At 41.8% G+C, this 24,706-nt stretch overlaps 2 protein-coding genes across 13 annotated transcripts in view; one reads left to right on the top strand and one right to left on the bottom strand.

The window, feature by feature from the left end:
* The first annotated feature begins 6,608 nt into the window (after positions 1–6,608).
* lrrc40 (leucine rich repeat containing 40) lies at positions 6,609–14,080 on the top strand. Its single transcript, XM_046300870.1, has 15 exons — positions 6,609–6,912; positions 7,067–7,248; positions 7,430–7,503; positions 9,247–9,376; positions 9,492–9,615; positions 9,765–9,904; positions 10,029–10,201; positions 10,489–10,579; positions 10,775–10,820; positions 10,984–11,089; positions 11,268–11,375; positions 11,565–11,675; positions 11,931–12,008; positions 12,100–12,285; positions 12,606–14,080. The coding sequence occupies exons 1-15, from the start codon at positions 6,765–6,767 to the stop codon at positions 12,709–12,711; spliced, it is 1,803 nt and encodes a 600-aa protein (XP_046156826.1). The 5' UTR covers positions 6,609–6,764; the 3' UTR covers positions 12,712–14,080.
* Positions 13,812–24,706, bottom strand: part of lrrc7 (leucine rich repeat containing 7) — a 186,690-nt gene continuing 175,795 nt past the window's right edge. For 4 of the 12 annotated variants that reach the window (XM_046300862.1, XM_046300859.1, XM_046300860.1 and 1 more), the window contains 7 exons: positions 22,647–24,450; positions 21,812–21,964; positions 20,612–20,731; positions 19,365–19,637; positions 18,976–19,068; positions 17,476–17,550; positions 13,812–16,241 (listed from right to left, as the gene is read on the bottom strand). In XM_046300862.1, coding sequence (XP_046156818.1) covers positions 16,134–16,241; positions 17,476–17,550; positions 18,976–19,068; positions 19,365–19,637; positions 20,612–20,731; positions 21,812–21,964; positions 22,647–24,450 — 2,626 coding nt within the window. In that variant the 3' untranslated portion in view covers positions 13,812–16,133. Of the gene's footprint in view, positions 16,242–17,475; positions 17,551–18,107; positions 18,215–18,975; positions 19,069–19,364; positions 19,638–20,611; positions 20,732–21,811; positions 21,965–22,646; positions 24,451–24,706 lie in introns of all 12 variants that reach the window. The other 8 variants (XM_046300861.1, XM_046300868.1, XM_046300867.1 and 5 more) reach the window with 6 other exon arrangements.

Below are 24,706 nucleotides of genomic sequence, written 5' to 3'. Positions count from 1 at the left end.
CTTCACAAAAAAATACAGTTTTATATCTTTATGTTTGAAGCCTGAAATGTGGCAAAAGGTCGCAAAGTTCAAGGGGGCCGAATACTTTCGCAAGGCACTGTACATATCTACCTCCATCACTCCAGTATCCCTGTCACCTTACCCCTATACATATCTACCTCCATCAATCCAGTATCCCTGTCACCTTACCCCTATACATATCTACCTCCATCAGTATCCTCCACCCCTATCTACCTCCATCACTCCAGTATCCCTGTCACCTTACCCCTATACATATCTACCTCCATCACTCCAGTATCCCTGTCACCTTACCCCTATACATATCTACCTCCATCACTCCAGTATCCCTGTCACCTTACCCCTATACATATCTACCTCCATCACTCCAGTATCCCTGTCACCTTACCCCTATACATATCTACCTCCATCTCCAGTATCCCTGTCACCTTACCCCTATACATATCTACCTCCATCACTCCAGTATCCCTGTCACCTTACCCCTATACATATCTACCTCCATCACTCCAGTATCCCTGTCACCTTACCCCTATACATATCTACCTCCATCACTCCAGTATCCCTGTCACCTTACCCCTATACATATCTACCTCCATCACTCCAGTATCCCTGTCACCTCCCCTATACATATCTACCTCCATCACTCCAGTATCCAGTATCATATCTACCTCCATCACTCCAGTATCCCTGTCACCTTACCCCTATACATATCTACCTCCATCACTCCAGTATCCCTGTCACCTTACCCCTATACATATCTACCTCCATCACTCCAGTATCCCTGTCACCTTACCCCTATACATATCTACCTCCATCACTCCAGTATCCCTGTCACCTTACCCCTATACATATCTCCATCACTCCAGTATCCCTGTCACCTCCATCCATCTCCAGTATCCCTGTCACCTTACCCCTATACATATCTACCTCCATCACTCCAGTATCCCTGTCACCTTACCCCTATACATATCTACCTCCATCACTCCAGTATCCCTGTCACCTTACCCCTATACATATCTACCTCCATCACTCCAGTATCCCTGCACATTGTAAACATGATATTGGAACTGACCCTGTATATAGTATGCTTACTTACTTCCTGTGTTCTTCATATTTCTTTTTAGTATTACATTGTTTATATTGCATTGTTGGGTGTTGAGTTTGCAAGAAACAAATTTCACTGTACTTGTACATGTGATATTAAACATTTGGAAATTTAGCCAGAAAATGTTTCCTGTTTTTTGGAGATGTGGGTTTATTGCATTTTCTCCCCAGTTCCCTAAACGTCTTTGCATGACGAAAGAAGTAGAGATGGCAGAGAAAACTTTACCTATGTCAACTAGATTGAAGCATTCATTCTATTAATTTATGACATTATGCTGGTGAGCAAAGGCTGCATGAATTTAATTATAGAAAAGTTTACTTACAAATAGCCTACCAAAATTTTGGAAATTATAAGCAGAAACATTTAAAATCAGGCAAATAATAATCGTTCCGCCATCTCTGACTGCAGCCTACAGCGCATTTTTTATATTAGCGTGTTAGGGTCGGGGCCTCAGATTTTCACTTTATCACATTTAGTCGGGCGGTTTCGGATGGATGATGAGCAATTGCATTCCAACCAGCCAACCAAGCCTGAGCAATATTGGCCATAAATTACGATGCTCAATCAGTGATGACTTCTTGTGTCCGGTAGGGGGAGACCTTCGCCTTGACTTGAAAATTGTCAATTTTATATTTATGCTGTAAAACAGATAACTCATTTTAGATTATGTTGAAATCATTATTGATGGCATAGAAAGTGAAATAATGTAATCTTTCATCATTATTGACTGTACCATGGTCCAGTCCTGAGCCATGCATTTAGAATCCAGTCTAATTCAAGTAGTTCTAATTCCTTATTCTATAAGTTAGTCTAGTCCCTAGAATACAAAACAAGTGAGTTTGAACAAAAAGCTAGGTCTTGGGAAGCTTTATACTGACACATACCAGCACTATGGACAGCTACCATTTTAGAATGTAAGCTATTTTGATATAGCAATCACAGGAGGTTGGCAGCACCTTAAATTGGGGAGGACAGTCTGTTGGTAATGCATGGAGCAGAATCAGTGAAATTGTATCAAATACATCAAACACATGGTTTAACCCTCCTGCTGTGTTCCAGTCGAATTGGACAGATTTACATATTTTCTCTCTGAAAAATGTAGTTAATTTAAATCTAATTGTCATAAGGTTCCATGACTTTTGTCCACACAGGGCATCTAAACACACAAAATACATTTGGATTATTTTCATTACATTTTGGTTGTTTTATTTAACTTTTGTACACCTGTGGTGTTCCCGGTCAAAAATGACCGGTTGATGAATGGGTGAGACTACATTTAGGTTCTAAATTAGAGTTCAGGCACATGCCCATTCATCAGATGGACACACTTCCTCTCCCAGACCCCCACATGCATATGAGTTTGAGCACACACACACACACACACCTCACTCCTCTTCTTGGTTTCCATGGCAACCCCAGGGGAACCTTTCCCCAATAGAATATTTCCCCCATGGGAACCACACCTGTTGACATTCTCATTTACATTTTTACATTTAAGTCATTTAGCAGACGCTCTTATCCAGAGCGACTTACAAATTGGTGCATTCACCTTATGACATCCAGTGGAACAGCCACTTTACAATAGTGCATCTAAATATTTTAAGGGGGGGAGGGGGGGTGAGAAGGATTACTTTATCCTATCCTAAGTATTCCTTAAAGAGGTGGGGTTTCAGGTGTCTCCGGAAGGTGGTGATTGACTCCGCTGTCCTGGGGCCAGAGCAGCGAACAGTTTTGACTGGGCTGAGCGGGAACTGTACTTCCTCAGTGGTAGGGAGACGAGCAGGCCAGAGGTGGATGAACGCAGTTCTCACAAACAATCGCAACATTGTTTCAACAATATATAGAACTTTTCTAGCAGCTCTGGTAAATTAAGCTTTATTGAGGCCTTGTTCACAACTCATTCTGTGGCAGCACAATGACCAAACTATATAATATATATGTGAGGCTGTTGATCATATCTTTGATCAACAGGAGAGGGTCCTTGTTAAACTTTGACACAAAGTACTCTGTGATAAATAGCGCAATATGTTTAATCTGAGAATGTGTTATAATCAAAATAATCCATGCATTATGCTTTTTTTACTCAAATGTGTGGTATGAGCTCAAGTCAATGAGGCCTACAGGCCATACATAGCAAATAGAAGTTCAAAACTTGTAATGTTCACAAGAATTTAAGTTGATTGTTATGGATTTATAATCAGCTATATTGGGGGCGGTCATTTTCGACCGGGAACACAGAATTAAGGAACATGAAACGACCAGAACAGGAGAGTCAATGCCATTCGCTCCCTTCCAAACATTTATGAGCCGTCCTCCCCTTAGCAGCCGCCACTGAAAGCAATGCTTCCTATGAACAGGATTTTTCCCCAACGCGTTTTGCATTCTAGGGACTTTAGTGAGAAGACTGAACACAACAAATATTTTTCCTGTGCAGTGCAATATTTCTAACAGTGTCCAGGGGCCCCACACAAACCAGTTTGACCACAGTAAAAGTACAGCAACACTTGGTACGACCTAGCTTTTTGTTCAACTCACCTTTTTTGGATAATATGGTATGCTCTAACGAGTAGACTGAACTTTAATTTTATGGACACACAATCAATATATTTCCTTTAAAGTCAACTTTGTTTATGCAATATAACAATCCCACTGGGCACAGACTGGTTGAATCAACGTTGATTCCATGTCTTCTCAATGAAATTGTCATGCTGGTATGAATGACTCGAGATACAGGCGCAGGAATGCGTAATAGTTTAAATTTCTTACCCAAATGCCAGAGTGCCGTGTAAAGGCACAGGGATGAAGACCAAACAAACACTATACAAAACACAGGGTTGAAACCCAAACAAAAGAGCGAGGAGTACCTCGAATAAATAACACAAGCGCACAATGATTAACACACCGGACCCGTAATCATCTGCGCAATCCACAATGGCACAAAAGCCAAACCACACAGCACAGGTACTCACACAAACCAATGGGCAATGTAACAATAATCAATAGGACAACGGTAAACCAAGGACACGCTTATACAATTATCAATCACTGGGAATAGGGGCCAGGTGTGCGTAATGAAAACCCGGGAGGGATCCATGACAGAAATTACGTTGAACCAAAGAAGAAAAGACGTTGAATTGACGTGTGTGCCAAGTGGGATGCTTAAACATACATTTAAAAATTGCATCCTTAAACACAGGTAAATTAAGAATAATCCATATAATCAAAATAATTATTTATAATTTTAATTGTATATTATTTTACATGTAGGCTATTATTGTTATTATTATAGCCTATATTTTATTCATGAATTTGTTTTACTAACAGATAAATGACACCAAACAATACATCCCTGACAGAAGACAGAAAAACAAAAACTGAATGAAAAAAAAACAGAAAACAACATTGCTCTTAATTAAGGAATCTGCAACATGTTTTACAGCTGAGCTATTATTATGTTCTTTACATGCATAAAGGTTACTTAGGCTCCAACCATTTCTCAATAGGCTCCACATATAATTTAACTTATAAAAAGTAGGAATACTCTTGAGTTGAGTTTTTTCCCCAATGTAGTTATAATTATGTATCATAATTTAACATTATGCACTATGCAAAACTTCCACCTAAAAATATGTTGTATCTAGTGTCACATTCATGTGCTAGTAGTAACTAGCAAACTCAGAAATGTCTGACTTGCTAACTGGTTGTAGTTATACACGTGCCACGTTCAACCACTTAGCAAGTCTGACATTTCTGAATTTCCTAGTTCCGACTGGCAAGGGAAGGCGACAAGTACACTCCGTGCACAAACGATTAGGAACACCTGCTCTTTCCATGACATAGACCAGGGTTCCCAAACTCTGTCTGCCCCCGGTGCACATTTTGGTTTTTGCCCTAGCACTACACAGCTAATTCAAATAGCCAACTCACCACGATTTGATTATTTAAATGAGCCCTGTAGTCCTTTAGCAAAAAACGAAATGTGTACCCGGGTGGTCCCAGTACAGTTTGTTTGGGAAACCCTGACAAAGACTGACCAGGTGAATCCAGGCGAAAGTTATGATCCCTTATTTAAATCCACTTCACTTAGTGTATAGATAAGACAACATATTAAACTGCCGTTGAATGGGTATGGTAGTAGGTGCCAGTCGCACCGGTTTGAGTGTGTCAAGAACTTCAACGGTTTCATGTGTCTCCAGAATGCTCCACCATCCATAGGACATCCAGCCAACTTGACACATCTATGGGAATCATTGGAGTCAACATGGGCCGGCATCCCTTTGGAACGCTTCAAAACCTTGTAGAGTCCATGTTCCTAATATTTTGTACACGCCAAATAAATAGCGTTTCATTGCGAGCTTTTATTTTGAAGGGGGTACAACGGAAGTCAATGTTTTTTTATTTTTTCATTATAGGCCTCTATATTTTTTCTTCCAATTCCAATACAAAAACAAATAAACATAGCACATCACAAATATATTTTCTATTTATGTTTTTATTTATTTTAGTAAATAAACAAGAAATAAAAATCACTACAAATGTAGGCTACTTACAACCAGAGACTACAATTTCATTGTGGCCAGCTGTGACCACGTGATGCTGACGTGACGGTAAATCAGAGAGGAACAGGCGAATATTTGATTGAATATTCGGTAATTCCACAATTGGTTTGGATAATTGGTTTGATTATTGTGGACAGTTTTGACGGGAGTAAACTCTCGCTTCGCCTCATCCTCCCTTTTTATATTGCACCTCTAGCCCGAGGTCCGGCGCGCTATCGACTTGTGTCTCAAAAGCATGCTCGTGCGGCAGGGTCGATTTCCGCGTTTATAAACCCAGGGTCGTTACACTACTCCCTCCTTTCAAAGAGCGCGTCCTCGCGCTAGTTTGCGACTCTACGTTTTACAGGAACGCGCTCACCGGCCAAGCACACGCACTGTCGTGGATGCAAGGTCCGATCCCACTTCTGACACCAGTGTAATGAAACCGGCAGGGAGCAGGTCACGAACCCTCGACCTTCTAGCCCGAGGTCCGGCGCGCTATCGACTGTGCCGCAAAAGCATGCGGCAGAGTCGATTTCCGCGCTTAAAAACCCAGGGTCGTTACAATATTTAACCTTCATTTAACTAGGCAAGTCAGTTAAGAACAAATTATTATTTACAATGACGGCCAAAACCGTTCTTATTATACCTCAGTGGATCCAACTCATCCAACAGCCACAGAGTTTCTAATACTGTACTGTCTTTGACTCAGCTGCTCAACCTTTTCCGGGTCAAGGTTTTCACGTACTACCAAAATAAGAGTCCATATTGAAATCCGGGTGCAATCATTGGATAAAATAGCAAACAGTGAATTATATCGAGCATTACTAATTCCTATTTCAGATAAAGGTACAGCAATTAACAATTCAATATACATCGCTTTTTACAACGTTTCTAATTCTGAAGAATGACTTTTACAATTAAATATTCACATTTGAACCGGAAATAGTCATTTAACCCAGAAAGGCTTATGAAATGCTTGGCTCCTAAATTTAGTTTTCTATCGGCTTTTTATAAATACATAGCGAGCTAGCTAGCTAACATTATTGGCATAACTAACAAGCTGGTTACACAAAGTTAGTGGCACTAACAACATATGAACAATGTCACGCTTTAAAAGAGGTGCCAAAGTGGATTCTAGAGCAGGATTTAGAACAGAAAAAGAGGAACCGGGTGCTGTCCCTTATGGATTGTTGAAAACCGCCAGAAAAAGCGGGCAGCTCAATTTGTCTGGGCGAGGGCTGACTGAAGGTAACTGTCAGGGAAGAAAGACTCTGCCTATTTATCATGATGACACATCATGAGATGGGTATGGTGTTGATTGGTTGGTTGATTGATGACCACTTGAATGAATGCATGTAACGTTATGCTAATGCTAACCATTTTACCACTATTCTGCACTTAGTCCCACAAAGTGTCTGGAGGCTGAACTTAGACACACCTGAGGAGGCCAAACAGAACTTGTCCTTTGGGGCAGATGATCGCTGGTGGGACCAGACAGACCTGACCAAGCTGCTTCTCTCTTCAAACAAGCTGGAAGCTCTGTCAGAGGATGTCAAGCTGTTGCCAGCCCTTACTGTTTTGGATGTGGGTATTGTTTTTTTCTGAGGTGTTTTGTGTTGCCTGATTTAAGAAGTGATCGACTAGGCCCTTTCAAAGCTTGAATGGAAGGTCTATGCTCCCAAGATTTATGGGAGAAACTACTTTGACAAGTTTGATGTTTACGATGACCCTCTGACATTCTGTCTTGTCTTTCCACTTTCCCAAGGTCCATGATAACCAGCTTACCTCATTACCCACATCTATTGGAGAGTTGCAACATCTTCAGAAACTCAGTCTGAGGTATGTGAGGATTTTGTCAACTAAAGTTACTCAACAAATGAGAAATGCACACCAGGAATCACTTCCATTATAAAGAAAGAAGAGGTCCCTCCTCTATATACTGACGTTCTGCTAAAATGCTGTCCGTTACCTGGGCGGGTATAATTTGTGGAACATTCCAACAGGAATCTGTTCCAAAAACTTTGTAAAGTACAAGGTTGCTAACAAACAATGCATACAAAGTAACATGATCAATTCACCTAGCGAACTAGCTGCCGAATAGGCATCAACTCACCACGTAGCTTATTCTTAATGTTTGTCCATAGGTTACCAGAGTGAGGACAGACATTTTTCAGAATAAACATGGTGAGTGAAAAACTTAATTAAATAGCCCACTCACCTACCCGGTATCTTATTCTGCCGCTATACATTTTATTTGTCACATGCGCCGAGTACAACAGGTGTAGACCTTACAGTGAACTGCTTACTTACAAGCCCTTAACCAACAGTGCAGATTTATGAAAATATCCCCCTCCCCCAAATTTGTATTTATTTTTTATTAAGAGATAAGAATAGCAAATAATTAAAGAGCAGCAGTAAATAACAATAGCGAGACTATATACATGGGATACCGGTATGGAGTCAATGTGCGGGGGCACCGGTGTCAAGGTGATATGTACATGTAGGTAGAGTTATTAAAGTGACTGTGCATAGATAGTAACTGAGAGTAGCAGCATAGAAGGGGGGCAATGCAAATAGTCTGGGTAGCCATTTGATTAGCTGTTCAGGAGTCTTATGGCTTGGGGTTAGAAGCTGTTTAGAAGCCTCTTTGACCTAGACTTGGCACTCGGTACCGCTTGCTGTGCGGTAGCAGAGAGAACAGTCTACGACTAGGGTGGCTGGAGTCTTTGACAGTTTTTAGTGCCTTCCTCTGACACCACCTGGTATAGAGGTCCTGGAAGGCAGGAAGCTTAGCCCCAGTGATGTACTGGGCTGTGCGCACTACCCTTTGTAGTGCCTTGCGTTTGGAGGCCAAGCAGTTGCCATACCAGGTAGTGATGCAACCCGTCAGGATGCTCTCGATGGTGCAGCTGTAAAACCATTTGAGGATCTGAGGACCCATGCCAAATATTTTCAGTCTCCTGAAGGGGGATAGGTTTTGTCGTGCCCTCTTCACGTCTGTCTAGGTGTGCTTGGACTATGTTCGTTTGGTGATGTGGACGGCAAGGAACTTGAAGCTCTCAACCTGCTCCACTACAGCCGCATTGATGAGAACGGGGGCGTGCTCAGTCCTCCTTTTCTTGTAGTCCACATTCATCTCCTTTGACTTGCTCACATTTAGTGAGAGTTTGTTGTCCTTGCACCACACGGTCCGGTCTCTGATCTCCTCCCTACCACTGTTGTGTCATCAGCAAACTTAATGATGGTGTTGGAGTTGTGCCTGGTCGTGCAGTCATGAGTGAACAGGGAGTACAGGAGGGGACTGAGCACGCACCCCTGAGGGGCCCCTGTGTTGAGGATCAGTATGGCGGATGTGTTGTTACCTACCCTTACCACCTGGGGATGTCCCATCAGGAAGTCCAGGATCCAGTTTCAGAGGGAGGGGTTTAGTGCTGGAGTCCTTAGCTTTGTGATGAGCTTTGAGGGCACAATTTTTTTTATGCGTTATTTGTTGGCAACCTTGTTATTTACAATGTTTTTGTAATAGATTCCTGTTGGAATGTTCCACAAATTATACCCACCCCCATTACCTCTCTGTTGCAGTCACAATAAACTGAAAGAGTTTCCGGAGGAGATATGGAGTCTGAAGAACCTCACCTGTCTCCAGCTGCAGCAGAATCTACTGGAGCACCTGTCAGAGGGAGTGGGATTGCTCACTAACCTGGATGATTTCGTAAGTTCAGAACTGGCAATGAAACACTACTAAAATGTGTCAGTGTAACAAAGTGATTATCTTAGATTAACTCTTGGATGATCTCGCTGACTTGTTTTTGTATTGTTGGTGGAAGGATCTTTCCAACAACCAGCTAACTGCCGTCCCTGACAGTCTGGGCAACTTGAACCATCTGGTGAAGCTGAACCTCTCCCACAACAAGCTGAAGAGCCTCCCCTCAGGAATCAGTGTCATGAAAAGTAAGACGGAAATGGCAGCATATGTTTTGGTTTGTGTGTTGTTTAGTTTTTGTATGTACTGCCTACCTGTTAGAAATGGATGCATCCACTGTTATATTCTTGACATGAACATGGCTGAAGCATAACATCCTGTATGAATGCCTCCACAGATTTAAGACTGCTGGACTGCACACACAATCAGCTTGAGAGCATACCTCCTGTCTTGTCTCAAATGGCGTCTTTAGAGCAGCTCTATCTGAGACACAACAAACTGCGCTTTCTTCCTGAACTGCCCTCCTCAAGGCTCAAGGTAAGGACACTGATGATTTCCTTTGAGAAGGAACGTTTGAGTCTCAATGAGATCACCTGTATGAAGGAATTGTAAACAAGTGCCCTATGCAAACTCTGACAGCTTTCTGTCACATGTCTGGTAGGAGCTGCATGTTGGTAATAACCAGATTCAGGTGCTGGAGGCAGAGCACCTGAAACACCTGAGCACTCTGAGTGTATTGGAGCTGAGGGACAACAAGGTGAAGACTCTCCCTGAGGAAATCAAACTACTCCAAGGCCTGGAGCGCCTAGACCTAGTCAACAATGACATCAGCAGGTAGGTTTGCCTGATCAGATCTCCCCTGGTCTCTCCTCCGTGGTTACTGTACTTGGTCCACCTCACAGGTCGTGTGCTGTTATTCTTAACTCATTTGTTTATTATTTAGTTGATTTAGCCTCTTTCATCAGTGCATATAACAGATTTATACACAGCACAAATATAAACCAATTAAATAAGAACAAAGCTCACAAGTCAAAACACCCCAAAATGTCCTGTGTAGTGTTTAGCTGCCTGGATATCTTATGGCTGTGCTACTGCATTTCTCCCTTGTATGCGTGAGCCAGTCTGCCAGCTGCCCTTGCCCTCCTGCCCAAGCTGAAGATCCTGACTCTAGAGGGCAACCCTCTGAGAGGCATCCGCAGAGACCTCTTGACTGTGAGTTAGTTAGGACGACATCCCATTACCTTCTGGAAGCTACTACAGTTTCACCACTATAGTAGAACCTCAATTAACCTCACTGTAGAGTTGCAATGTAGCCAATTTTATTTATTTATTTTTTACCTTTTATTTATTTAATTTAACTAGGCAAGTCAGTTCTGTGATAGGATATGACTGTTGTGTCCTTCACAGAAAGGAACCAATGAATTGCTGAAGTACTTGAGGGGTCGAATAAAAGGTACAATGATGTTTGTCTTTTTCTGTCTATGCAGAAGGTTCTCGTATTCAGTGAATAGACCCTTTTATTTACTTTGCAAGGTTTTGTGGAAAGGCTGCTGTTGATTTACCAGACTGTCTCATATCATTGGACTGACATCTTCATTTTTCATTTGGATCTGTAGAGGATTCCGATGGCAAAGGAGATGAGCCTGACACTGCCATGACTCTGCCCAGTCAGGCGAAGATCAACGTGCACACCATTAAAACACGGAAGACATTGGACTACAGGTGTGTGTCAACAATTATTTTTGTGCCGTGTTTGAAGCTCAGTTAAGACATTCTGGGAAAGTTAAAAACTCAAACGTTCTACCACAAAATGATATTGCATTGCCACAGCATGAGGGTAGTTGTGATGTAGTGAAGTGTTGTCAGTAAACTGTTGCTTTGTGTGTGACCCTGGTTCCAGTGAGAAGCAGATGCCATGTGTTCCTGATGATGTGTTTGATGCTGTGGGAAGTGAGCCTGTTGCCAGTGTCAACTTCAGCAAGAACCAGCTGGCTGCAGTACCTCCCAGGTACCTTGCTTGTAATCAGTGACTTCACACCACAGTCTGGGCCTATGGAGGAAAAACCCTCCGTGTGAGAAGAATCACACCACTCCTAAAAGTCACCACAAAGCCATTGATAGAGAATGTCAGATACAAGTAGGACTGTTGTGGTGATAATGTTGGATGAGTTTGAATGAGTCTCTGCTTGGTCCTCAGGGTTGTGGAGTTGAAGGACTCTGTTTCTGACATCAACCTGGGGTTTAACAAGCTGACCAGCCTCCCCTTGGAGTTTTGCATGCTGCAGCAGCTGGCACACATAGACCTCAGGTACATAAACTGACAATCAGCCTCCACAGCACATCTGTCAGCTCTACAGCTCAAATACCAGAAAGCCTTGTCTTTCCAAATAAAAGTAGCGTTTGTGTTGCGGAGGTCAGTGAAACGAGAGGCTCAAATTTTTTTAGACTCCGAGGTGTTTCTGGTGGGAGCATTGTTTTAACCCGGTCTAAAATTGGTACATTTGCTTAAGATGGTGCATGTGAGACATTTGTAATATGCAGTTTATTTTGGCTTTTCCCTCAGAAACAATCTTTTGACATCTCTACCAATGGAAATTGAGGCCCTAATGAAACTGCGGAGCATCACACTGTCATTCAACAGGTAAGCACTCTGGTCTTAAAGGAATGTAGTCATCGTGCTGTACACAGATGATTGGTAAAAACGGATTCAAATTCATGTCATATTTTGACAGGTTTAAGTTGTTCCCAGAGGTGCTGTACCGGGTTCCTAGCCTGGAGACCATTCTTATCAGTAATAACCAAGTGGGAGCCATTAACCCACTGCAGCTCAAAGCTCTGGACAAGCTGTCCACTCTGGACCTGCAGAACAATGACATCATGCAGGTGCCACCTGAACTGGGCAACTGTACGAGCCTGAGGTAGGGACCGGGATGTGACACTGTGTTTAGGGGACGATATATGATGTGACGAAGATATAACTGGACAGGATTTCAAAAAGCATGGTCATATCTGGTTTTATTTAGATAGGGGTGGAAGCTGCAGGAACTGCTGTTTGTGTCAGGTATGGTGTTGAATAGCAATCAGAAAAGGTATATGCGCTAGGGCATCCAACTCAGTGATCCATATAGTTGTGATTTTGCTCCGAGCTGTTGTTGTATAGAGGGAAGTATGTGTTTGTATATCAATATTTGAAGCTGGCTTGAAGCTGGTCTCACTAATTCTCTCGTCTTTCCTTTAGAGCCCTCATGCTGGATGGAAATCCTTTCCGCAACCCCAGAGCAGCCATTGTATCCAGAGGAACTGATGCTGTCCTGGAGTACCTACGAAGCAGGATCCCTACATAGTCAACTGCATTAAAGCCAAACGAGATACAACACACAACTACAACACACCAAGTGAGATACAACACACACAACTACAACACACCAAGTGAGATACAACACACACAACTACAACACACCAAGTGAGATACAACACACACAACTACAACACACCAAGTGAGATACAACACACACAACTGCAACACACCAAGTGAGAAAGTACCATTTTATGATTAATCAGTGTTTGTTTTTGGCTTGAAACTAACTGCCATTATTCCGTGAAAGTGTTCATGACATTCGAGCCTGATGATTTGAAGTGTACTTTCTCTTGTTTGATCTAAGATATAAAGTTTGAATGATTACTGCTGTAACAATGTTTACAAGATCTTCTACCAATGGCAATATTTGAATTGCATTCCAAGCTGAAAAGCCTGTCTTAGTGTGGGTTCTTTTTCTCAATATATGGAAAAACAATAGCAATTCCACTAAGCTTATTCTTTAGGAAATTTTTGCATTCAATGTTTAACATAATGTATGGCAATTGCAAGATAATCTGACACTTCTACTGATTTGGCCTTGGCCTGTTTGATACTCTGATCCAAACGAGACATTTTAAAATGTTATATCATTCTCAAGAATTCATTTGTAATGACATTGAGATATGTTGTTACACTATCTAATAGCCTGAAAAAAAAACATCTGTGTTCTTCAGTCGCTTTTTATGTGTGACAGAAGAACTTGCATGCACTCTCAATTGTATTCATGAAAACTGAGTAAGACAATTGAACCATGTCTGTTTCAATGACTCCAACAACAATAATGATTGAATTCCAACCACATTAAATGTGTACAAGGCAGATGTGTTTGGTGCTTTGATGATAGTCTTTAATAAATACATAGTATGATACTGTTTAGAACAATATATTTGTATGTGGCAAAACACCACCTAGTCATGGAAAATCACGTGTGATAGATGGCTCTAAGATACCAGACTTACCATGAAATATTCCATTTGAGTCATTTAGCAGATGCTGTTATCAAGTGTGACAAATTAACTTCCTAATTTAGGGGAAGAAAATACTGGTTTTGATGGGATTGTATAAAGACCACAGAGGACCATGAAAAATAACAAGTGACATTTTTATTATTTGTACAATATACATTATTCAAAACACTTCTTAAATACTGAAAAATTGTACTTCCAAAGCCGAAAATGGCTCTGTATTTGCTGCACAGCATTTTTCATTCAATTTTATAATCTTTTTTTAATAAAAGTGTATCTTAAATATGTACAGATAGCATCTGCGAAATGCAATCTAAACACACAATATATACTTTACCAATTACATTTCTTTGTGTTAATACAGAAATAAAACTGGAAGGATTAAACTTGCATGTGCAAATAAATAGTATAATAAATTATCACTAAATTTGTCCAACTAAACAGAATAATTCTCTTTCAATAGTTAAAATTACTTTTTGCACAAAAAATGAAGCAGCATTCAAGTCCAGTGAGTCTTCATACTGCAGAAGCTTGGAGTACATTCACAATCTATGAATAAATTATCTCAATGTGTTTTTTCATTCACAATTATTTACATCAATACTGCAATTTGACTGAATATTACCATATATTCACTTTTTATATTTAATTGTATTTTAAACACATACAAAAATGACTATTTTTATATTCATATACATATATATAATATTTGTATAACACAAATTCACAATTACTGTAGAAATACATTTGATAGTAGAGCTTTTCTTCAAGTCGTAAGATCTTCATCCATACTCTTTCATTGTCCTTATAAAATCTTGCAAATTGAGCAAAGCTATATATTTGAGCAAAGGTATATCAATATATTCTGAATAATTACCTGAAAACATTTAGTAAAAATAATTATATTATCAAACTTTCTGGAACAATATCTTGAATATTTGAACTCATAATTGACTGGATACCGAAGTTCCACTTACCAGCTTAGCTTGGCACAAATTCAACCAGGGTCCTTCCATAGAGTTATAGGTGCTTAGTTTTTCTCAAGAATGTCACATTTGATGCTACATTTGACAAAAATGTTATGAAAAATTGTCAGGGCTCATAAGGAATATGTTTTTGATTGGGATAAAATGGCACCAATTTTGACAATATAATAATCTCATTGGTTTGCAAAAAGAGAGACATCTCTTTATAAGAGAGACCCTAAAATCTATTTCAAAACGCAGAATGTATCCCAAAAACATATTCAAAGACCATGCTGTAACATCAGAGCTTAAAATGAACATCCATCCAGAAATGTAACAGGGTGAAATGCTTATTCTGGGCAGTGGCATTGTTGAAAAAATACCATCATAGTTCTCACATTAATACTTCTCCAATGATGCGTACTCATAATAAACTGAGCTTGAAATGTTCTAAAAAGTCATTGGTGTTCCACAGAGTGGTGCTGAAAAGCTAAGCAATATTACTCACACCACTTCAAATCAGTGCGAACAAAACCACTCAAAGGTTTTTTATAGAAACACAGACAAACAGATGAGAAACGATGTTACAATTGTGCTTAAATGCACAAACAATGGATTTTTCTGTATATGAATGTGGGGGTATGTATGCATTACATACTCCTTGGCACAATTATGGGATACCACATAATATAGCCAGCAGATGGCCCTCTAGGGTAGTCTTGTCATGTTGGGATAGAATATTGCTTCTACTTCAATTTTGCTCATGTGTTCATTATTGAACATTGAGCACCTACAAACATTCTAGTTCACAGAATGCAGTGACTGGTTGGGTACAGAGAGCAACATAGTTTTAAAACAATTAAATAAACCGGTGGGAAAAGCTATAAGAAAAAATAAAAAGCAGTTTATAAGTTGGCCCTGTATTAAGGTTGGAGACAAGTGCGATTTCCTTCTTCTGTAACAAAAAAACAATAATATTTTCAGTACCATTCACCTCTCTACTGTTCATGTCTTTATTGTAAATGAAAATATTTACACAAGGCATATACAAAGTTGAGGCAGTGTTTATGGTGAATGTAATTTCTAAAGAGCTAGTGTGTTTTCATGCTCTGAGAGTAAAATGAGAAGCTACAATGAAAAAAGGTACAAAATAAAAGGCAATATAAATAAGCATAAAAACTTCTAAATAAAAACAAAGATCAAATAAAAATAAAAATAAATAACATGAAATTACTCCAACCTACAGCCTCGGGCTTGAATGAGAAAAATGACTTTCATTCACATCAACTCAGAATATACATTTCCTGTTTACACAAAATTCATAGATAGGTTATAAGATATGTATCCTATAGTACATTTGGCACTAGTATTTGCCATTGGTCCAGCAATTGGCAAATGTCTCTGTTCATAGATAAAAATCGGTTGTACACATTTCCACAAACCGTTTGGGCAAGAAGCAATGGTGTTATAAAAAATATTTAAATTGTGCTCTCCCTCAAGATTACCAAGTCCACAGGTTTCTGGAAATTCTTCAGAAGAGAGACAGCAGTTTCATGTTCCATGTGTAAAAAACTATGTCCATTGCCCTGCAATGCAAAAATGAAGCAGAAGGTGAACAGAGTGAAGGGGGTGAGGAGGGGCAGGGCGGGGCAGCACGGAGAGGACTGGAACAGTCCTAGCTCAGGAGATAGAAACACAACACTGTCAAGGAAAAGGAGAGGAGAGGAAGAGCAGAGAGATGCACACAGGAAGAGAACGAGGTCATGCTGTAAAGGAGAGAAGGAGGAGAGAAGCTGGTCTTTAGAGGTCTGTCCTTCAGCTAACACTTGTATCTGTGGAGAGAGTAGAGAAGTGCCTGCTTCTGCAGGCTACGGGTGGGCGAGGGGAAAGGGGCGAGGGCTTCTACTAGCACACATTTAAAGCGACACAGATATAACAGACATGCCAATAACTGTAGAGACTATTGCAATCCCATTAAGTTGTATTGGCGCAGAGAGCCTGGCTTGTTCATGTAGGCTTCACTGACATTGGGTTTGTATTTATGACTTACAAATATAGCCTGAACAGTAGCTTCACATGGACCAGGGATCTGGCATTCTACATGGGTACAGTGCCCTCTCTGCACTATGGTAAACACTTACTTTGACAGCTTCATCCTTATGTACTGTATGTGTGATGGTGATTACCCTTTTAGAGTAACAGCCCTCTACCTAAGCTAAATACACCACCACATCATAGTGTGCAATTTGTTTCTTGTCACATTGGGTAGAAGAACTCTGATGCTCATCCTAAAATGTTTACTCCTAAAGTATTTTCCGAGAAGAGATTGAAGTATCTGATATTACTAAAATAGAGGAAGAGACCAGATTCAATCTTTGCTGCAAAGTTGGAAAGATGGAGAGGACAGTTGAGAAAGCAGAAAATGCTCCAGGGGTTTCAAGGTTATCAAAAAAGTTGAGATCATTACATTGCTGGTCGATACTATATATATAAAACATCACATTAGGAATCCTATATATCAGCAAAGTTACTTACTTGTATGTTATCCACTTACATTTTTCAGTCTGTTTCTATGGGCCTTTATTAGGATACATACAGTATAAGCACTATTAGTAGAAGACCTGACTGAGGGACAAGTAAAGCATGTTGGAGGTTTGACAGAGGTCAAAACAGAGGACCATGCTCACTTGGTAGACACATGTACGTCCAGCACAAAATGCCACATGCAAAGCCTCTACTGGCAATGTGGCGGAAGGAGGATGCGCTCTCACAGACTCAGAGGACAATGATGATCGATGCAGTGATGAACAACATGGTTACCTTCAGTATTTTGTCCCCAGGCAGAAGCAGGTTGGAGGCCGGTCCATCAGGCTGTACCCTAGTAACAAAGATACCCTATAAGTCAAAAGTGATATGAGGTTAGGAACCACATGGTGAAGATGGTTTAGAATCTTTGCCTTTCAAACTGGGTGTTTGGCGCTTTTTTGTGTTTCCTCGAACTCAAGTTCTGTGCATGATTTTGATGAAGTCATTGTCAACATTAACTGTATAGGTTTAGCTGGACTGTAAAAAGCAGACAACTATCGTAAGGATCTGTCACAAGATCAAAAATGGAAGTGTTCTCTGAGTGTGCTCTGTTTGTTAAACTCAAGAACTACATGTACCTACATGGCATTTACATCTAACTTTAATGAAAAGATATCAACAGTACTAAAACAGATACGATAAAAATATATATATTTGTCCAGCTATTTACAAAGTTATGGACACTGTGGGGGAGGTTTTTTCATTTCATGTTTCCAAAAAATGTCTAATCAAGGCAGAGATTATAAATATACCAATCTTTGCATGCGTTTAAACCATATGAAGATGATCATAATACCATATGAAGATGCTTATTCAACACAGTTATACAGTTAATCCTCACTTGAAGCCCGAATAACGTTACTAACATCTAATGACTCATGTATTACATCAGGGACTCCTTGAGGCATCACAGGAAAGCAGGCCCTCAGAAGATTCCCTCTGTAATCAGCATGCACCACCTTTCAGTGGGGTGCTAAGATGGGGGATGATATGCACACAACATATACAACACATTCAATGGCTATAACAAGGTGTAGAAAATTGAATTTGAATTCTATTTCCATGGCTTACAATACTTTCCACCCTGCAAATATAATGTCAAGGAGAAGAAACTAGGGACTGGATTCGCGGAAGATCCACGTTATGCTCAATTGATATTTAAAGGCAATGTTCCCGCCACTACATTCACGGTAAACGCTGCATGTCATCTAAATCGGAAATTACCTTTACATTTTTACGTGGATCTTCTACGATACTTCTGCGATAAGGATTTAATCCAGCCCTAGGCTTTGATGTTTCAAAACGACAAGGGAAAAACAGCAACAACATTTGAACTGATTTAGAAATTGTTTAAATGCAAAGCTATGGACATTTTTCTCACTGCATCCTTTCTTTGCGGTTACCATGGTAACAAGACAGTATTGAACTATTGGGCATTTGCCAACCTTACGTCTACATTACGATTCATTGCCACAAAACATGTGGAGTCTTTTGATTGATTCTTGCTCATTATTGGCATATAATAAAAAGGTTCAAAGTTAACCAAGTAAACTGCAGCACTGTAGTAGCACCTGTTACCATGGAAACTCTGAAGGAGACATACAGTGCTGTGCAGTGGTTATTCAAACAGCTTAAGGAACAGCCTACAGCAGAGGAAAATGGAACATGTTCCTATGGCACAGGCTGCACAGTATCAGACCCCCAACAGAGAACATTTAGCTGCTTTAATCTTACCATGTCAGAAGGCTTGAAGGGGTTCCCTTGGCCACTGATTCCTCCTGAGATGCTGAACCCTAAGCCTGGATTCTTCTCTATCCGCACACAGAACTGCCAAACGACACAAAAACTTCATATTGCCAAAAATATAAATTTGATATTGTATTACGATACAATTATGTGGTGCAAATCTCTCCTCTCTATATACCGGTAGCCAGAATATAGGCCTCTCAGAGATCTGTTGTCAACCAGATTGAGAGAGGGAAAGGAAGAGAGAGAGAAGGAGAGTGAAAGGATGCCTAAGAGGAAGAGGGTGAGATAGAAGTACAAAGAGACAAACACAGATGGAGGGACAAACACAGAGACAAACAAAGAGATGGAAGTGGAGCGAGGGAGTGATGGCCAACCTGCTCCTGGAAGCCATCCATGCTTTTCTGGCCTTTGGTCTGGATGAGACAGCGTGCGCTCTGGGGCCGGGGACTGGTGGTGGTGGCCATGGGCAGAGGAGACTGGTACTGTTGAATGGAGATCTTGTTGATGGCGCCCTCGTACTGCTGGTCCCGCACCGAGCGGTGTGGGGGTGTGGCCGACGCGGATGTCACTATCATTGTCTGTGATTGGTGGGGGTGGTGGCCGCCTGCCTGTGGGTAATTCAACCCGTTAGGCAAAGAGTCAGGAAGCTGCAAAGATGCAAACGTCACGTCTTACAAAATGGCGGATAACAGACAGATGAGGTGCAGCATGCTTCAGCCCCTATCTCTGTTAGTTTGGTTTTCTTCAAGCCTGAATGACCATATAGAGGCTTTCCTGCAAACCCTATCATCCTACATGATACTCTTAGAAAAAAAGTGCTATTTAGAACCTAAAAGGGTTCTTCAGCTGTCCCCATAGCAGAACCCTTTTTGGTTCCATGTAGAACCCTTTCCAAGGTAGTTCTACCTGAAACCAAAAAGGGTCCTAACTGGAACCAAAAAGGGTTATCCTATGGGGACAGCCGAAGAACCCTTCTGGAACCCTTTTATCTAAGAGTGTACAAGTAATAAAACAGGATACACAACCCACAGTTCTCTCTGTGCATTAATATTTCATAGGAAGTCCCTGGTCTACCTTTCTCATTACTGTTGCACAGACACTGATGACTAGATTGTGACCACAATTAAATGACAGCCAAACCAACTGAAAAACAGAGGTTGCCAGGGAGACCAAGCAAGAATGGAGCGCTGCTGGAATGATTCATGGTGCTTAGCAATTACTCCTGACATTTAACAACATTGACATAGCAATCACAGCTAAATAAAGGAGCCCATCTTAAAAGAACAGGTGGAGTAATCTTAAGAAGTACAACAGAGACAAGACAAGGGACCCTTTATGCAGCATTATGTGGTTATACTGTATGTCCTTGTAATGTCACCTTTGTTTAAAACAATGCATGTATGGGGGGGTGTATTACAGTTTGACGTGAAATGTACTGGTATGTCATAAATAAATACATGAATGAGCTACAAGCTCAATGTTTCAGTCAGCAAGCTGGGTGATAATGAGCACTATATCATCAGCGTAGTTTAGGCTCAAATTAACAGTGACATTACACCACATATCTAACACTCCAAACAGGCCTCTCTCTCTGGGTCCTTTGTCAGTGTAAAGCACAAACCTTTTTCATGATGTTTTCTGGGGGCACGTCTCTCCTGCCCAGTGAGTAGGGGGCCCACTGAGTGGTGGGAGAGACCACCTCCTGGCCGTTGTCTAATATATTGCTCTGTTGAGAAGGGGTCTGGAGAGAGAATAGGGTAAAGGAACAGGGTTCAGGGTATCATTACGGCTATGGGGTTAACCTGCGTTTTCTGCCAAAAGGACTACAGTTTTACCAGAGATAAAGATGAATTGATTTACAGTGTTAATTATAAGGTTATAATCACTGATAATAATATTACTATTGACGGAGTACTGCAGCTAGTAAACTAGTGGGTGTCCTTGGATCAATCATGACCTTAACTTATTTATAATAGTAAGCGGAAAGTCCTATGCGTATGAATATATTAGTTGGGTTATTTGCCTCCTGTCATTTTTCCACATACAATACTTTTTTGTTAAGAATAGATTGAAACAGGTGTAGAGATATTCTGAATGATGGTTTCGCTTTCAAAATTATACATTGTCTAGGCACTAAAATACCTTATACGAGAAAGATACAATCTCCGTGTTTTATTACAATGTGCTTGTCTATGTCCTGAAATGCATGGTGTCTATTCACTAGGCTCCATTGGATTGAGGCTACTGAGTGACACAGTAATACTTGCACAGAGGACGGCTGTAACCCGTAGAGCAGAGCAGACACCGTAGCTGACACACATATATTGCAGACATGCAACACACCGAGGACATTTTAAGATTTCAGACAACAGATAAAAGACAGCACTTGGCTTGAAGTTGAAATGGGAGGGATTGCCATGTCCGTCAGTTTAAGGCTTGTTTCACCATTTGGCTGAGAAATGGTATAATACTCGGCTTCACTATGGATTCTATACTGATACTGTGATACATGAGGCTTAGCCCATCACATGTCATGGTTTATCTGTAGGCTAGTTTCTGTTTGATGTTGAAATATGGACTATAATAAAAAAATATATATATGTACGGCCATAGCATTTCAATATTTAAGGCAAGTGATAACAAATATTCACATTCTCCATTGGCAATTGTAGGTATTGGTAATATTGTGCTTCTTATGATAAATGTTATTTTTAAGCTTTTATCCTTACAAAACAGGACAAATGCAGTACACACTATCACATGAACGTTAACGGGTTCAACTGCACTGAGACTGTTTCTGTGTTTTCTGGTTCATACTCACATTGGGTAGAGGTAGCCACTGTGTCGTTTGGTTTTCATGCTTATTCGTGTTATTGTAAAAGTTTATTGTCATGCTTCTGCCGGCATGCGGTGCGGCATAGCCTCCAGAGTACAGCATGCCGAAGTTTACTGTGTTGTGCTTAAGGACAGCGCTCTGATTGGAGGGAAACAACCGCGTGACATGAGTAAATGGGTGAGCCACTGGGTAAACGGGATTGCACCAACACACATTGCGTAGCTGCAACAGATAAAGTGAGCTTGACAAACAGAACAACAACAGTACAGAGTTACTACAGTACCAGAACAAACACATTAAAAACACACTCATGGATACAGTACGATTACGTATACCATACAAGCAACAGTATGTACCTTTATTTAAGAGATGTATAGCACTGAAGTACTTGCCTATATTATCAAGGGCCGATTTCCCGGACCCAGATTAAGCCTAGTCCTGGAGAGCTTTTTAGCTTAGAACCAGACTTAATCTAGTTAGGGAAACTCATCCAAATTGTTGTAGTACAGACAGATATACTTGTCTTGTTAAAGTATGATATCATACTAACAGTAATAGTAGAATGAAAATTAAAGAGAAAGAAGAGGAGAAAACTTACCATGTTTGTGCTTCTTATCACAATCGACATAAGTGATTAACATACATATAGAGAAACATCAAGTGGGTCTGGTGCCACAACTGGCGCACTTTGCTAAGCAGTGGACTGACCACGTTCATTAATACTGACAGTCATGCAGTCATGTGGTGTGTCAACAGAAGCGCCCATATAGATGTTACGTGAGCATGTAATAAACTGTGTTTAAGAAGTTGTCAGACTTACCCGGTCCAATCGTTTGGCCTCTATATGTCTAAGCAGCTGTTGCCTCCAGTCTACTGGCATCTTAGAGGACATATCATCAGGCTTATGCTGCAGCTGCATGGTGCGCATTTTCATCTCATCAGGGCTCTTTATATTCTCAGTGCACGTGCTCAGATTATAATCTGGAGGCATCTTCTCCAACAGTGCAGCCATTGTGGGTCTGGCAGACACAGGCCTGGCCTGGGACGCCCCAAACGTCTCTGTGCTGTAACTCCTGGCCGACAGGGGGCGTCGCTGCGTCAGGCTCTTTGTAGGGTAGCCCATGATAGGCTTCTTGGGCTCCTGGTAGGAGGAGTAGTCTTCCTCGTACCTGCCATTCCTCTTGTTGTACTGTTGGTCCTGCTGGGCCATGCTGGGACTGTTCTGTTGCTCCAGAATGCCTTTGAAGTGCTGCCGGCCGTAGTGGTCCGACATCTGCTGCATCTCCTGGGCCTCCTGAACCCTGCGGAACAGAGCCAGCTCTGTGGAGCTGACCAGGGAGTCAGCCCGCCTCAGGAATCCAGGTCGGGAGCGCTGACTAGGGATGGGGAAGGGTTGCTGCTGCTGGGGAGGCTGGTTCTCCTCGTTGACTGAGGGCTGAGAGTAGGAGAACATCTGGTCCATAGGAGGGTAACCCCGATAGCCCCTGGGGCTCACCAGCTCTTTGGGCAGGGTCTTCCCTGGCTGGTTGACATACTCAGGGGTGTTGGGGAAGGGTGGAGGGGCCCTCCTCTCCTGCTGCTGATTCCTCATATCCATAGCCACCTGAGGGTTGAAGCTCTGGTCGAAGTGGTAGACCTTCTTGGGGATGGCAGGCTTCTGCTGCTGGCTATTTGTGCCGTAGGCGTCATCATCGTCCAGCATGGGGGCAGACTGGCTGCGGGACATGCTCTGTTCCATGGGGGCCGGCATGTCTGGACGGTCAACACTCCCATGGTTCTCTATGCTGGAGCTGTAGCTGTCCACGGGGATGCTGTACACCTTGTAGGAGCCCATGTCTATTTCATCAATGCTCTGGGACTTCTTGAACTTAGCCTTCACCTCCTTCATCATGGGAGAGAGGCGCTCAGAGCTCTTGCTCATCACCATGGCCCCAGAGCTTGGTCTAGTGGGTTTGGATTGGACATGTTGGTACATGCTGGATATGTTGGCCTGCTGGTTGCTGCGCCCCTGACCCTGCCCCGAGTTCCTGGAGTCTAGGTAACCCCATGTCCCTGTGGAGGGGAACGTCCCTGGCAGCTCCCCATGATGCATCTCCTGCTCAAAGTCCTTGCGGTCAGGGTTGGGGCTGTTGCCTGGGGAGCTCAGTTTTGAGGGGAAAGCTGTGCGGTCCTCGAAGGGGCTGGGCGTCCGTGTCCAGTTCTGCCATGGGTTGGGAGGGGGAGGCTGAGGCACTTCATTTTCTGGCGTGGTGCGGACATTATGGAATTGGTGGGAGGGGTGTGGGTGTTGGTGAGGGGCATCCTGCAGTTCCAGGGGGACGCCCACGATGCGCTCCTGCCTCATGAGGGGCCGGCGGCCCCCGTGGGAGGTGGAGGAGCTGCGGGACTTGGAGCCCAGCATGGGGTTACCACTGCTGCTACCACTGGGGGTCTCCAGAGGAGCCTCCTCAGACACGAAGCCTGTGTTGTCGTAGTGGGAGGTATCGTTCCACTGGTCAAAGGTGTCACTGAGGGGGCGTCGCTCACCACGCTGCTGCAGTGTGCTGGAGGGAGGGGTCTCTCTGGGGTCTCTCTGACTCAGTAGCGGCTTGGTTTCGATGGGTTTGGGGAACTGCTGGACCAGCCTGCAGAAAGAGCGTAAGCACAGGTATGACAGCGTATCATTTCATTAAGATGTACAGCACTTTTACATTTACATTTAAGTCATTTAGCAGACCAATCAAAAGTTTGGACACACATACTCACTCAACGGTTTTTCTTTATTTTTACTATTTTCTACATTGTAGAATAATAGTGAAGACATCAGAACTATGAAATAACACATATCATACAGTAACCAAAAAAAGTGTTAAACAAATCAAAATACATTTGAGATTTTAG

This window comes from Oncorhynchus gorbuscha, linkage group LG15, assembly GCF_021184085.1.
Source record: "Oncorhynchus gorbuscha isolate QuinsamMale2020 ecotype Even-year linkage group LG15, OgorEven_v1.0, whole genome shotgun sequence".
In the NCBI taxonomy this organism is placed as follows: domain Eukaryota; kingdom Metazoa; phylum Chordata; class Actinopteri; order Salmoniformes; family Salmonidae; genus Oncorhynchus; species Oncorhynchus gorbuscha.
Note: the sequence above shows the minus strand (reverse complement) of the source record. Positions and strands in the feature narration are given on the sequence as shown.

Excerpts from the sequence above, each read along its gene's own strand:
- lrrc40 (XM_046300870.1), top strand. The coding sequence starts at position 6,765 with ATGTCACGCTTTAAAAGAGGTGCCAAAGTGGATTCTAGAGCAGGATTT. Across the intron at positions 10,202-10,488 it reads GTCAACAATGACATCAGCAG|TCTGCCAGCTGCCCTTGCCC; the intron begins GTAGGTTTGCCT and ends TGCGTGAGCCAG. Across the intron at positions 12,286-12,605 it reads GGCAACTGTACGAGCCTGAG|AGCCCTCATGCTGGATGGAA; the intron begins GTAGGGACCGGG and ends TCTTTCCTTTAG.